The 16,117-nt window shown below is 35.8% G+C and overlaps 1 protein-coding gene across 1 annotated transcript; it reads left to right on the forward strand.

Moving 5' to 3' along the window:
• Positions 1–10,764: 10,764 nt before the first annotated feature.
• On the forward strand, positions 10,765–14,518 carry LOC127096220 (synaptotagmin-3). The gene is made up of 12 exons (XM_051034817.1): positions 10,765–11,156; positions 11,341–11,439; positions 11,534–11,584; positions 11,685–11,808; positions 12,069–12,187; positions 12,270–12,371; positions 12,479–12,553; positions 12,984–13,060; positions 13,167–13,416; positions 13,531–13,902; positions 13,995–14,123; positions 14,215–14,518. The coding sequence occupies exons 1-12, from the start codon at positions 11,046–11,048 to the stop codon at positions 14,341–14,343; spliced, it is 1,638 nt and encodes a 545-aa protein (XP_050890774.1). The 5' UTR covers positions 10,765–11,045; the 3' UTR covers positions 14,344–14,518.
• Positions 14,519–16,117: the final 1,599 nt, after the last annotated feature.

Here is a 16,117-nt window from a genome sequence, read left to right on the forward strand (position 1 = left end):
CCACTTTTGCCTTGTCAACTTCTATCCCTTGATGGGAAATTTTATGACCTAGTACTATCCCTTCTCTCACCATGAAGTGACACTTTTCCCATTTCAGAATTAGATTGGTTTGTTGACATCTTTCCAGCACAAGTGACAGATTATACAAACAATTTTCGAAAGAAGATCCAAAAACCGAAAAATCATCCATAAACACCTCCATATGCTTCTCAAGCATATCGGAAAATATGGATGTCATGCACCTCTGAAATGTCGCAGGTGCGTTGCATAAACCAAATGACATTCTTCTATACGCAAAGATTCCATACGGGCATGTGAACGCTGTTTTTTCTTGATCCTCAGGTGCCACAGCAATTTGGTTGTACCCTGAGTACCCATCCAGAAAACAGTAGAAATCATGACCTGCCAATCTTTCCAACATCTGATCGATAAAAGGTAAAGGAAAATGATCCTTCCTTGTAGCAGTGTTTAGTCTTCTATAGTCTATGCAAACTCTCCAACCTGTAACAGTACGGGTGGGGATCAACTCATTTTTCTCATTTTTTATCACAGTTGTCCCTCCCTTCTTTGGTACCACATGAACTGGGCTCACCCACGAACTGTCAGATATTGGGTAAATTAACCCCGCATCTAAAAGTTTCACAACCTCCTTGCGAACAACTTCTTTCATAGTTGGATTCAGTCTTCTTTGAGGTTGGACGATCGGTTTCTGATTATCCTCCATCAAAATCTTGTGCATACACATCGTCGGGCTGATTCCTTTCAAATCGTCCATCACCCACCCAATAGCACCCTTGTATTTCTTTAGGACTTTGATTAGCTCTCCTTCTTGGGTCTCTCTCAAACTTGAATTGATGATTGCTGGACATTTTTCCTCATTGTCAAGAAAGACATATTTGAGATGTTCTGGTAATTGTTTCAACTCTATCCCCTTTTTTATATCCTATTTTGATTCTGAAGATGTTTTAGGTCGAAGCTCCTCCCACCGTTGCGGTCGGGAACGAACCCAAGGCGGTTGTTCCTTTAACATCGCTACCACTTCGGATTCTTTCTCATCAATTCCTTTAGTATCCTCAACAATAGATAAACTCAAAACTCTCTCCAAAGGAAGCTTGGATGTTGTAATCTGCATAGATTGAGCAAAAACTATATCTAACACTTCAATACTTTTACTCGCCCCTTCGTCATCCTTGAATTTCATAGTATCCCTCACACCGATTTTGAGCTTTTAATCATAAACTTTGAGGGTCATGGTTCCTTCCTCAATATCTATCATGTATCTTCCAGTCTCCAGGAAAGGTCTTCCCAATATGAGAGGAATCTCCTCATCTTCCGGCATCTCGAGTATTACAAAATCCACCGGAAATACAAATTTATCAATCTTCACCAGAACATCTGTTGCTATACCATAGGGTCTCTTCATAGAATGATCCGCAAACTGCAGTGTCATACGACTATCCTACACCTCCCCTAACTCAAGTTTTTTATAAATTGAGAGGGGCATTAGACTCACACTTGCTCCCAAATCGATCAGTGCCTTTTTGAATGATCTATCTCCAATGGTACAAGGAATAGTGACTGCACCTTTATCTTTTTTCTTCATCGGAATTTTTAGGCCCTGCAAAATAGCACTACAAGTTTCAGTTAGCATGACTGGCTCGCTGTCGATCGACCTTTTCTTTGATATGATGTCTTTCATGAATTTGGCGTAGATCGGCATCTGTTCCAGAGCTTCAGCAAAAGGTATGTTGATCTCGAGCTTCTTGAATAATTCTAAGAATTTCTCAAAAAAAAATTCATGAAGATCTTTCTTCTTTGTTCTTGTCGGAAAAGGAAGAATGATCTTTGGTTTTTGTTTCTCTTGCTGGCTTGTCGGTTTGACCACTACTTCTTCAGTTTGTTTTGGCTCTTCTCTAATCTCCAAGTCAACTTCCAACAATCCATCTTCTTCAACCTGTTCGTCAACTTGTGGTTCCTTAACTTTTCCTTTTCTGGTGACCACAGCTTTAATGTGACTTTGATCACGGGGATTAACAACTGTCCCACTAGGAAGCGTGCCAGGTGCATGGGAATTTGAGGCTAACTGTTGGGCGATTTGACCCATCTGAATCTCAAGATTTTTTATGGATGATGTGGTGTTCTTCTGATTATTTCGAGTCTCCTCTTGGAATTGAATGTTGTGAGCTGCCATCTTTTCAATTGCGATCTTCCAATCTGCCTTCTTAGGTACCTGTTGTTGTTGCTGCTGATATTGATTTTGATATTGACCTTGTGCCTGCTGTTGCACGTTCCCTCTTTGATCTTTCCATGCAAAGCTGGGATGATTTTTCCACCCCGGATTGTATGTGTTGGAGTAGGGATTGTTCTGCTTTAAAAATTTTATATCTTCGATCTGTTGCGGTGTTGCAAAACAATGAACAGTATTGTGTGGTCCATTGCAAATGTCACACACTTCACTCGGTGCCTGTTGCACTTGAGCCACTTTCTGAGCACCTATGTTTAGTGCTCTCAACCTTTTCTCTACCTCCGCAGCAACAACTTCTTCAATTTTCACCTGTTTATTTGTTTCAAGCTTCAAGTCAATAACTGCAGATTTTCTTGATACCCTGTCATATAACTCTAAATGCTCGTTCGAGGCAATAGCTTCAATTATCTTCTTCATACCGGTGGTTGTTGCAAAGTTGGCTGAGCCACCAACTGCTGAATCAAGGATTTGTCTCGTTTGAATTCGAAGACCATTGACAAACATTTGCATTTGTTCAGTTTCATCCATGTTGTGAGTAGGACAAGCCACTAGGATTCTCTTGAATCGTTTGTAGGCATCTCCTAGTGACTCACCCTCCTTCTGTTTGAAGTTTAGGATCTCATATCTTTTCCGCAATGACACAGATGCGGGAAAATACTCTTGCAAGAAGGTTGTTTCTATGTGCTCCCATGTAGTGATACTACTAGAAGGTAAGGAATAGAACCACTCTTCAGCCTCATCTGCTAAAGTGAATGGGAACATCCGAAGTCGGACTGCTTCTTCGCTATGTCCAGGCATTTTCAGTGTTGTGCTCATGGTTAAAAATCTTTGCAGATGCTTGTTGGCATCTTCATTCACTCTTCCAGAGAAGGACCGTCTTTCGAGTTGATTAATGGTGTTGGGATGCAGCTGAAATTTTTCCACATTGACCGGTTGGTTGACAATTGTCATACGACCACCCGGGGTGTTGATTCCACCATAATCTCCGAGGAGTCTCTCTGGTGGTGGTGGATTAGCAGCCATGATTTCAGGAACTGTTTCCGTGTCTGAATCTGAATTCTCTGAGTGCACTGAAACAACTTCTCCCTCCGCTTTCTCTGCTAATTCCAGTTTCTTTCTCTTAGCTTGTCTTAGTCTAGCTCGAAGAGTTCTTTCTGGATCTGCGTCAAAAGGAAAATCCGCTGAGGCCTTACCTCGCATAAACAAGTTAGACAAAGATTAGAATTGAATAACAAAATTGTCACAGATAAAATTTTGGTTGGCGAGCAACAAAATTTCGATAGAATAGAAATTAAAATATGTAGTTTGGCAATCCCCGGCAACGGCGCCAAAAACTTGGTCGGAAAAATAGCAAGTGTACTATTTTTACCGATGTAGTAATAAGGAGTTTTATTTCCAAGTATCGATCTCAAGGATTGCGTAGGAAATACTTATTTTAATTTGATTCTATCAGAACAAAAAGATAATGGTTTGGTTGTTTGGGAATTTATAATAGTAAACACACAAAGAGTAAAAATAATTGATTAAGATAAAAGATGCTAGGGTGAGTGGTTGAGTTAACCGGTTATGAATTCAGTCAAGATTTCCTTAATACATATGAAACCTTCAATCACCTAACCTCAAAATGTTCTTACTTAAGTCCTTAAGGAAGAAACTATTAAACTACCAATTCTTACTCAAATGTCCATTCAATTAATCATTGGTTTTAATCATACAAAATATCAAGGTTTACGGTGATTTACGAAATTTACTAGTCCTAGATGATGCATTCATAAACCCAATTGTGTGAAAACCCTAACAATCACAATCCTGTTATTGAAAGTCATAGATCAATTTGTATTTGTCCGATACAAAAGCATAATAACATCACACAATTGAATTGAAATACGTAACATAGTAATCAAGAAATCATTTGTTCAAATTCATAACATGCGATAACATCAGAACCACCCCCTAGCATCAGGGGGTTTAGCCTCTCATAGTACTTAAAGAACTCATAATGTAAAGATTAGACATTACAAAGAATTAGTAGAGTTTGATCTTCAATGGTTGATGCCCTTGAATCTCGCCGTCTTCAAATCCTTCGTATTCGCTATCTTCTCCACTGCAATGTTTTCTTTCTTCTGTCAAAAAGTGCCTTCTTCTTTCTCTTCCAAGCCTTCTTATAGATTCAGATGAATCTCTTCCAAGCAAAAGGTCCAAACTACCCTTAATGAGCAGAATCGGTTCACAAAGCAAAAGTTAGGGTTTCCAAGCTGCGTCCAATCAACACGGCCGTGTGTCACCACACGGGTGCCCGTGTTGCTCTCCCTTATAATTATTTTCAGCACAAGCTACAGAGGCAACAACACGGGCCGTGTTCCTCCACACGGGTGCCCGTGTTAATGCACTGTTTTAATCAACACGGCCGTGTGGTGGCACACGGGTGCCCGTGTTGATCTCTGTTTTTCTTCTCCCATTTTGCTCTGCCTGATCAACAACACGGGCAGTGTTGTGGCACACGGGTGCCCGTGTTGACCTGCTGTTTCTTCATATTTTTGCCTTTCTGAGTATCCATAACTTCACCATTATTGCTTTTAAACCTGTGCAATGGCCTGTAACAACGACACTACCAAACGAAGCATAAACGAGATCTTTTTGACATAAACTTGTAATCGAATGCAATGCGATACCAAACCAACAAAACATGATAAATAACTTCAAAGCAACTAAAAACAAACATAAATCTTACCAAAGTGATGAAAATATGTCGGACTAACGGTGGGAATGCAATGGAAATGGTGACCGATCATGTTGTCGTCGATTCCTCTAATGAAGACACATCTCTTTTGCGAAGTCTCTCCAATAGGAATAATTCCATTGGCCATCGACTCTTTGTTGATGCCAATCTCCCAAACACGTCGGAGGTTCTGGAATTTGTTATTGCATGCCGAACTGCAGTTTTATACGGTCACTCTGGTGCATCTCCACAATAGTGAACCGAATGATTGGTGTTTTTGCTGTCTAAACTGCATCATCATCATGGTTAACCTGATGATCAAAACCCAGATACGACCTCCAGATAAAATGTATAAGAATTTGACATGATTAAATGATATGTAATTGGATAATTTTTTAAAATCAAAAGTAGAGTTATTTAGTAGTAATACCTCGCCTGGTCTAATGTGGTCTAAAAGATTGCGATAGACTACTACAACGTGTTTGAGACACCTGTTGTAGTTCATACCCTTAACTTACCACCTAGATCGAAAAGGTTGAAAATATATTAGTTACAGTTATTTGTAGTATAAAGTCTAACAAATTAGAAGATTTAAGATAAACTTAGTTTGTTGCGTGGGGGAATGTGAATGGCTTCTCTTTGACCGAGGCGAGTGACGACCTTCTTGACCAATCCCATGCTTGTAGCAAATAGGTGCAAGAATAAAACGTACAAGTATTTTTTTGGCATTTTTACACAACAGACTATATAGATGGGATAAAACAGTTGAACCTCAACTATATGTGCCTACTTTATTTATGTTTCGTAACAATGACAAATACATAATATTTACCGTAATACCAGTACTTTCAAGAAATAAAAAATTACCAAATAGAATCATAATATAACATCGAGCTTTAATTATCTTTTCATACTCATTAGATTCTTCGTTTAATGTTATACTTGAATAATATTGTTTAAGATATTTTAAATTAATACCTTGACCCCTAGGTTGACCTGAAGTCTGTCCCGTAGTTATGTCTTCACACAAAGGAGCACCCAACAATTCCTCGCATATAGAGTTATCTTGATTAACTTTACCATTTACGACCTTACCATCGATAGGTAGACCTAACAACATGTAGACGTCCTCAAGTGTGACGGTATACTCACCGAAAGGAAGGTGAAATATGTGGGTCTTGAGTCTCCATCTTTCTAACAAAGCAAGAATAAATTTATAGTCAACTGAGTATGAGACTATGTTGAGTAGATTACCAAAACCGTATCCTCGAAGATATGGTTCTATCAAAGGATCATGTGGTACATGTTCATGTACACGACATCGAAATCTCTTTGGGTCATAACAAAAGATAATTAATAAATAAGTAAGAATAAGTAATAAACAATAGATACATTTTGTTAGGAAATAAGAATAAGTAATAAACAAAATAGAATAAGTAGTAACATACAAATGTTGCAATATTATCGATTGTTCCTCGATGTTCATCATCCATGGTCAATAGAGACATATTTTTGCAGATAGGTTGAATAGATATGTTAAGTGTTATAGATAGGTTGAGTGTTGTAGATAAGTTGAGTGTTGCAGATATGATGAATGTTGCAAATAAGTTGAGTGTTGCAGTATTTATAGATGTGAAAGTAAGTTGAGTGTAAGCTTGAGGGTAAGTTGCATTCACGTGAAAGTTTATTTTGCATGTGATGTATGTGAACACGTGCCATTGGTAAGGGTGTATGAATGTCTTTTTGCATGTGATGTATGTGAACACACGACATTTGTAAGGGCACATGTGTTTGTCTTTTTAGGGCAGGGGAATCCTGCAGGGAATCATGCAGGGCACATGCATTGTCTTGTTATGGCGCATGCATTATTTTCTAAGACCATGCACCATTGGTAAGGGCGTATATGTTGGACACTGTTAATGGAATCATGCAGGGAATCGTGGCAGAGATTCTTGTAGTCTGAACCCTAGGCTTATGCATGCAAGATTCTTTGTATAAGCCACTGCAAATGGCACATAAGTTATATCCATATAGCATGCATCAGTTCCTTTGGTGCATACCTTGATTTATGGTTATTCACCATTTACCTTATTTAACTACATGTTAATACGTGATCAATACACTCATCATCAAACACTAAACTTGCATCTTACAAAAATGTCTTCATCACCACATTACATGATCAATGCCAATATCGATGGTGAAATATTTTAGTGTCAGTTATTTGATTTTTGATTTTGTAACACAGAAGTAACTCAGTTTACAATAAATAGACGATCAAAATTTTCACATTTGAAACAAAAAATAAAAAAGAAATTGCAGTGTAGTCAGGTGGGATAAATCATCTACAAAAATCCGGTGTTTTTTGCAGACAACCAAGTAAAGTTTTATCAGTTGAAGATTCGAGATGATGACGATGTTCACCATTTATTTCTCAATCATGAACAATCCGGGTTCAATGATATTGAGTTATATATATTAACACAACAAAATCAATTGTCTCAGTTTGTTGATCCGTCATAAGTGTTTTATGAAATTGATGACGACAAACAAGCTGAAGTCGATGACATTGACGAGGAAGAAGAATAAGATGAGTTATTGGTTAATGAAATGGTGAATCATGAAAATGTCGACCACCATCTAGTCATGTATATTGTACACCTCAACACATGACAAACTTGAATTTGGGTGCAGATGAACCTTCGTCAGATATATTTTATAATCCTTATGTGCAAATTCAAGGATCATTGAAAGAAGGAGACAAATTTCGCACAAAAGAAGATTGTGTCAGAGTCATTAAAAAGTATCACATGGAATTATCAACTGATTATAGGGTTGATCGAACTAATGCAATGAGGTATAAGATTTATTGTCGAAATGAGTTGTGTCAGTTTCGCTTGTCAGCATCTTACTGGAAGAGGAGTGATTCTTGGGAGATAGATTCTATGGGTCCAGTTCACACATGCTTAATCATGAACCCAATAGAGGACCATCGTAAACTCAACTCTCAGTTAATATACGATGAAATTTTGTCTGTCATTAGCGATAATCCGTCGTTAAAGGTGAGTACAATAATCTCGCATATTGTTACACGATACAACTATACCCCATCATATAGGAAGGCATGGATAACTATGACTATGGCAGTTGAAAAAGTATTTGGAAATTGGGAGGAGTCATACAAACAACTTCCAAAATACTTGGCTGCACTTACACATTATGCTCTAGGGACTATTCTCAATTTGGAAACGTTGTCGGCGTATACCCCAGACGAGACTTGTGTTAGTGGTAATGGCATATTCCACTAACTCTTCTGAGCGTATCAACCATGCATCAAAGGTTTTACTTTATGTAAACCTATTATACAAATTGATGGTACATGGTTATACGGGAAATGTAAAGGAACACTATTGATGACAGTGACACAAGTTGGCAACAACAACATTTTTCTAATCGCTTTTACACTAATTGAAGATGAGACTGCTGGGGGATGAAGTTTTTTCCTAAAAAAATCTCCGATTGCACATTGCTCCTTATTCTAACTTATGTTTAATCTCAGATAGGCATCCTTCAATTGTGAGTGCCTATAAAAACATTGATAATGACTGGAAGGATCCTCCTTCGACGCATGTCTACTATATTAGATATATTGCTCAAAATTTCATGCGGGATATCAAAGACAAAATGTTGCGGAAGAAGGTTGTCAATGCATGGTATGTATTAACAAAACATTCTTTCAAACACTACCGTGGAGACATCAAATTGTCAAACGCTGATGCAGTAAGGTGAATCGAAAATATTCCATTGGAGAAGTGGACTAGGGAATACGACAACGATCAACAATGAGACCAAATGACAACAAATCTTGTGGAATCAATGAACTCTGTCTTCAAAGGCATCCGAAACTTACCTATAATCACTTTAGTGCAAGCAACATATTTTGGGCTAGGGGCACTGTTTGAGATCAGACGTTCCAAATGGAGTTCAGTGTTATAATTTGGGCAGTTGTTCAGTGATGCTTTCATGAAATTCATTAAAGAGGAAGCTTCCAAAGATAACACACGTGTGCTCATGATGTTTGACCGTACTAAAGGTTGGTACAATGTTGTTGAGTCAATGGATCATAATGAAGGCATACCAAGGGAACACTATCGAGTGGCATTAGATAAAGGGTGATGCGACTGCAGAAAGTTCCAAGCCTTTCGTATGCCCTGCTCCCATGTCATAGCGACATGTTCAAAGGTTCAATATGACCCTTCCAACTTACTATCCGACGTTTACCAAGTCATAAATCTTTGCAATGTTTACAAAATTAGCTTTTCGGTGATAGCAAAAGAGGATTACTGACCTGCATATCAAGGGGACATTCTCTGGCATAATGAAATAATACGAAGAAAGAAAAAGGGCCTCCCAAACAACACCCGTATTCGAACCGAAATGGATACGGCGAACAAAATGATTAGATTATGTAGTTCATGTCGCCAACCCGGTCATAAACATTCTAATTGTCCTAGTGTTGGAACAAGCACAACAAGATAATTTTAATTGTAACTCTATTGCTTTATATTAAAAACACATTTATTTCATATGACAAGTATAACAAATACAATAATTAAACAACAACACAAGAAACTACAATAAATAAACACAAGAAACTACATCACAAACAAATACAACACATAAACAACATAACTATGCGATTACAACCATCAATTTTTTTTTGAGAAGTATACATCATCTTGTGAACGTCTCTGTCAATTTTAATATTGACCCAAAAACGAACTTCTCCATTTTGGTTGAACGTTATATAAAGCCATTGAATTCTTCTGATCCTTTCATCATCTGCAATGTCTCCATCTAACCAACGGTTCAAGGTCCTGTTAAGATGTTTGAATGTATCTATATTCTAAAGTCGGATCTTCATCGGAGGCTGCACTGCTGAAAAGATTAAATCGACATTTCTCTTATGAATATAAGGACACAAGTATGAATATGAAGAGATTTTAAAAAAATTTGAAGGAGATTGAAGGAAAATGGAAGGATAGGGTAAAAAGTTGTGTGGAAAATTATGGAAGGGTGATGCTGAGTATTTATAAATGGAGTGGTGAAGCAGTAGCCACACACATTAACGCACACATAGAGTGGACTATGCATGCGCCATTGCATGTGGCGCCTATACATGCATGCGCCACTCCTACTGGCGTCTCGGCCATGCATGCACCAGTGCATGTGGCGCCAATGAGTAACATTTTTATTGGATGCGCCAATGCAACTGACACCTAGGTTATATGTTTTTTGAAACATGGTTATTTCGGTAAATATTTTTAAAAAATAATTATTTTAGAATTTTAATTGAAAAAATAGGCTATTTAAAAAAAACTTTTTTTAAAGTGATTTTAATTTTAAAAAAAATACTTTAGTGCTCTTGTCTAATCACTTTTTTTAAGTTCCACTTTTGTAGTTCTTCTATTTTCTTATTTATATAACACATTATATAAAAAAAGCTATAAAGACAAACTTTAAATAAAAAATTCAAAAAAAAGCCATTTTTCTTTAAGAAAAATAATTATAAATCCATTTCTTCTTTTTTGAACTTCAACCTCTTCTCTTCCCTACAATTTGACACAACCCTCTCACCAAAAAGAAGTTTATCATAAAAAAAGAAAAACCAATCCTTTGTTTGTTTACTTTATTTCACAATAGACGTGTGGATTGACAACATTTGGATCACAATTTAAATAGAGAGGCATGATAAGGACACACTATATAACCAAATAAATAAGGTTAGAGCCATTCTGAAGCTACTCACACCACATAGGAAGGTGTTTTCTTGTTTTGGCGCTTTCATTTCACAAAAATACTAGAAAACAACCTTGTATTTCTTGCCATTTTCACCACATTATTTAATTAATTTTCTTTTTTTATTTAATTTATTTTGTAATAGTTTTCTTCGCCACCCTCTTGAATTTAATTTCTTACGTTGGAAAGTGTTAAACCTTTTTCCTCAGACGTTAGTTCAACAAAACCATCATTTCATTTTCTCATTTTCTCTCTTCACCATTCTTTCTTTACTACTCTCAAATGGGTTTCTTTGCTACTTTCTTCGGTTTTCTTGGTTTCGCTCTCGGAATTCCTCTTGGTCTTCTTGTTGGATTTTTTCTCTTTGTTTATTCTGAAGCAAAGCAAGTCAAGGTTAACAACTTCTTCTTGCATGTTCTTTTTTTGTCCGATTCAATATAGGCCATTGTTGATGCATTTGTTGTAATCACTGTTTTTGAACTGATGTTGGGTTTTAGATACCCATTTTCATTTTGAATTCGGGGTATGTTTCAAAATTTGATTTTTGTTTTGTTTTAATTTTTTTTGAATGTTGCAGGTTCCTGTTGTTAGACCGATTAGTGAATTAGGTCCAATTGCTGTGCAAGAGCTTTTACCTGAGATTCCTCTATGGGTGAAGACACCAGATTATGAACGAGTTAGTTTTTTGTTTACTTGTTCTCGGCTTTCAATTTTGATGCTGTTGTGTTTGTTTACTCGGTTACTGATATGATATTTGAATGTTTGATCAGGTTGATTGGTTGAACAAGTTTTTATTGGATATGTGGCCTTTCTTAGAGAAGGTATTTCTCTGATCATATATGGTAAAGTTTGTGTTTTTATTATTATTATTAGATGATGATGATGATGATTGTTCAATGGTGTTTGTGTTTTTATGTACAGGCTATTTGTGGGATAATTAGAACTACTGCAGAACCAATATTTGCTGAATACATTGGAAAGTATCAGATTAAAGCCATTGAGTTTGATCAACTGAGCCTTGGTACTCTTCCTCCTACTATCTGCGGTAAGTCGGTCTTTTTGTGCCAACGTTTCGTCTTACGAAATTCAACTATTCTAGAAAAAATTCACATTAAGACATAGTTACATGTTATTGTGTGTCATAATTCATAAGAGTAGAGTAGTAGAGGTGCAATTGCATGGTTGATATCAACGGAGAGGTTGTGATTGGAGTCCTGGAGTTCTTATCGCCGATTATGGTTTAACATTCTGTGTGCGAAAATGAACATATCTTATTTGTTTTTCGCCATCATTGTAATTCTTCAGGTATGAAAGTTTTGGAAACAAATGAAAAGGAATTGGTCATGGAACAGGTTATCAAATGGGCTGGCAACCCAAACATAGTGTTGACCTTGCAGGTGTTGTCTTTAAAGATCAAAGTTCAGGTCAGATAAGCCTGCCCTCAAGAAAAAAATTATAATTGTTAATGCTTCAACCCTTCTAGAAATTCATTTTGATTCTTCTCAGTTGGTAGACTTGCAAATATTTGCGACGCCGCGGATAACTTTAAGACCTTTGGTGCCGACACTTCCATGTTTTGCAAAGATTGTGGTGTCTTTGATGGAGAAGGTAAGGGGAATGCTATATTCAATCTAATTTCATTTCTTGGTGTTTATTATATACGATGTCGGACGAAATCGCTTATTTTCTGATAAATAATCATGTTCACTGTCCAGCCTCATGTGGATTTTGGGATGGCGATATCAGGAGGGGACGTCATGTCAATACCTGGTCTTTATAGATTTGTTCAGGTACTACCATTTTTTTTCGTAGTTGATATACATTGTTAAACTTGACTAGAAATTTGAATAAATAACGGCAAACTTACACTTTGTGTGATTTGTTTTCCTCGGTTAGTCTTTTTGTAAACTTTCTTGCAAATTGAAGTTTCCTAGTTGTAATTTTCATTTAACATCATGAATTTCAGCTGATTACTACAAACATGAAAATTTCAGAAATTTGGTGGTTTTAGTTAGTGAAATTTTTTTCAGTCCTATACACATTTAAAGTTCAGTTCTTCGATGGACTTGTCGATTGTTTACATTCCCCTACACAATTTTAAGAAGTGTTATCTTTGTTGTTACGTTCTCACCATTGTATTTTTCCCCCTTCACTTTTAATTGTCATGACATTTCATAATTTATATATACTTAGAGAACTAACAACTTAAGTTGCTCACAGGAAACAATAAAAAAGCAAGTTGCAAGCCTCTATCTTTGGCCTCAAAGCTTGGAAGTTCCTATTCTTGATGAATCAACGTAAGTTTTATAAAATATTAACGCGATAGAGTTCTATTTCGATATGCAACTGAAGTTATTTTTTATGGTTTATAAGCTTTGTAAATTTTTCTTCACATTTTCACAGGGTGGCGATACAGAAGCCCGTGGGAATATTACATGTGAATGTGGTTAGAGCAATCAAGCTTTTGAAAATGGATTTGTTGGGAGCTTCTGATCCGTATGTCAAACTGAGTCTGACTGGTGACAAACTACCCTCGAAGAAAACTACTATCAAGAGAAAGAATTTGAATCCACAGTGGAACGAGAAATTCAAGATTGTTGTGAAGGACCCTCAATCTCAAGTTCTCCAATTACAAGTCTATGATTGGGACAAGGTTTTCATTTTCTTCTTCTGGTTACTTGTTCAATTTATTCGTAGAATTCAGATTATTATCATACATACACAAACTATCCATTTGATTCATTGATGATATGCAAATTAAGCGCAGGTTGGTGCACACGACAAGCTCGGAATGCAGTTAGTCCCTCTAAAGCTGCTTAAGCCGTACGAGAATAAAGAATTTACACTTGATTTGCTTAAGGACACGAATATCAACGAAACTCCAAATAAGAAGTTCAGAGGACAAATTGTGGTGGACTTGACTTTTGTTCCGTTCAAAGAAGATAGTATGAAATTCGGTGGATCTTCGGAAGGATATGTTAGAAAGGATAGTGGAATCGATAGTATATCTGATGATGAGGTCCAAGAAGGAGCAGGTTTGCTTTCCATTGTGATACAGGGAGCCGATGAAGTTGAGGGAGACCATCACAGTAATCCATACGCAATACTCACCTTTAGAGGCGAAAAGAAAAGGACAAAGGTAAAGTTTCCCCTTCAGAGTCTCAAAATCAATTCACTCAAAATAAATTTTTGTTACTGCAAAACCAAACAACGATATTCTGTTGTTTGCAGATGATGAAGAAAACGCGTCAACCACGTTGGAATGAAGAATTCCAGTTCATGCTAGAAGAGGCTCCTCTACACGAGAAGATACACATTGAAGTGATGAGCAAGAGGAAGAGTTTCAGTTTTCTGTCAAAGGTTTCTGTTCATTCATCATCATTACAAGTCATTTCGTTTTTCTCGAGTCACTTCATTCGATATTGATGATAATTTTATGGTCTGTTGGCAGGAATCGTTGGGGCATGTGGAGATAAACCTGAATGATGTGGTGCACAATGGTAGGATTAATGATAAATATCATCTGATAAATTCAAAGAATGGAGTAATACATGTTGAGATAAAATGGAAGGTGGCTTAACAAACAAAAGCAGCTGTGTATAAACTGAGTATTCTTTGTTTACCCTCAAGAATGGAGTAATTTGTTGTAACTAGCTAACAATGTTTTTGGTTTTTTACAGTGTATATCTAAATAGAAGAGACAAAAGTACATTATTTATACATATGGGATATACTAACTTACATTCACAGTTTTAGTTTTTAGATCTCTCTATTTTTACTGAAATTGGTCCCTCCATTGCTTAATTCAATTGGTCTAAAAACATATAGGAGCGTTTGGAATTGATTGCACTTCTAAAGAACAAGAATTGGGGACCAATAAATAAGGATATTATGGCTTTGGACTTTGGGATAACCTATAATGCAAATCTGCAACCACAAGTTTGTCAGCCATGATACCCCCAATTAAACCTGATGTCAACGAACTTTCATATTGTCAAAATTATCTTTGAAATTTTTGGTAGGTAAAAATGAAATTTTTGGTACATACAAAATTTTCGATAATGTATTTTAAATTTCTGGTATATGGAAATTATGTTTCAAATAATTCAAGAAATTTGAAATTTATTGGTTGATATCGGAAATTTCAAAGAAAGTGAAATTTTCGGTAGTGTTATTTGTGTGAAATTTTAAATGCTCAGAATTTTACTGATATTTTTAGATGACTGTGATTGTATTGACAATTTTGTGTCCATATCGGAAATTTCAAAATTTTCGATAAAAAATCAATTATTTATAACTATTGGAAATTTAAATCAAATGAGAATTTATACTAAAATTTTAAAATTTTTGATAAAATTGGAAACCTTAATACCAGAATTTTTGGAATTTTTGATACAAAATTCCATTTTTTTACTTTTATGATAAAGAAAATATTGTATTTAAAATTTCTGATAATTGTTTCGAATTTTCGATATTGTATTACAGTTTTCAAAATCCGTTTGAATCTTGTAAATTTGAGAAATAAGTGAAGTGATTTTATGGATAATGTTGTCTTTTTCATATGTATTTGGGGTTTTAATGGGATGGCAGGAAGAAATCTCCATGTTTGTGAGCTACGAGTTTGAGATTTACCTTAATTTTCCATGCAACAACTCCTTTGCCCCTTTCCCTATAGAATACTATTGGGCCCCCCTAAGCTAGAGTTATAAAAGGCAACGAACATTAAAGGTGTTCAATTCATTCCCCATAAATTCAATTAAATTACAAAATAACTTATATACAGTACATTTTAGTTCAAACCATTATTTCATTTCATTTTTTTTTTACATTTTTCAGAATAATGTTTTAAAATTTTAAACATTGAAAACTTTATGTTAAGACCCTTCAGCTAGATGGTAGCTTTTTACTCATTTTTTAATTTTAAACATCAATATTAAAATAATTTATTTGACCAGTAATCATATAATTAAGAGATATTACATATTCATCCAAAATTTTAAGATATTAAATATATGAGCTGGTAATTCATCACACATCCATCCAAAATTTTAAGGTATTAGATATATGGGCCGATAACTCATTTATTATAATTTGTAAGACATTTATGCATCATTGATTTTATTTAAAAAGAATAGATTTTTTCTAAGTTATTTAAGAGATCAATATGCTTGATTGATAGTTTAGATGAACAATGCGTTTTGAGAAAGTTTGATTTGCATGCATTTCTGCAATTTTCGTGTTTACCGAGTTGCAGGTTAATCCAGAAATGCATTTTCGTATATGTCCAAAATGAAATTCAGAAATACATTTTCGTATTTGGTTTGTTTGCAATGTTTGCTTGATTTTCTTCGTGT

This window comes from Lathyrus oleraceus, chromosome 6 (genome assembly GCF_024323335.1).
Source record: "Lathyrus oleraceus cultivar Zhongwan6 chromosome 6, CAAS_Psat_ZW6_1.0, whole genome shotgun sequence".
Taxonomy (NCBI): domain Eukaryota; kingdom Viridiplantae; phylum Streptophyta; class Magnoliopsida; order Fabales; family Fabaceae; genus Lathyrus; species Lathyrus oleraceus.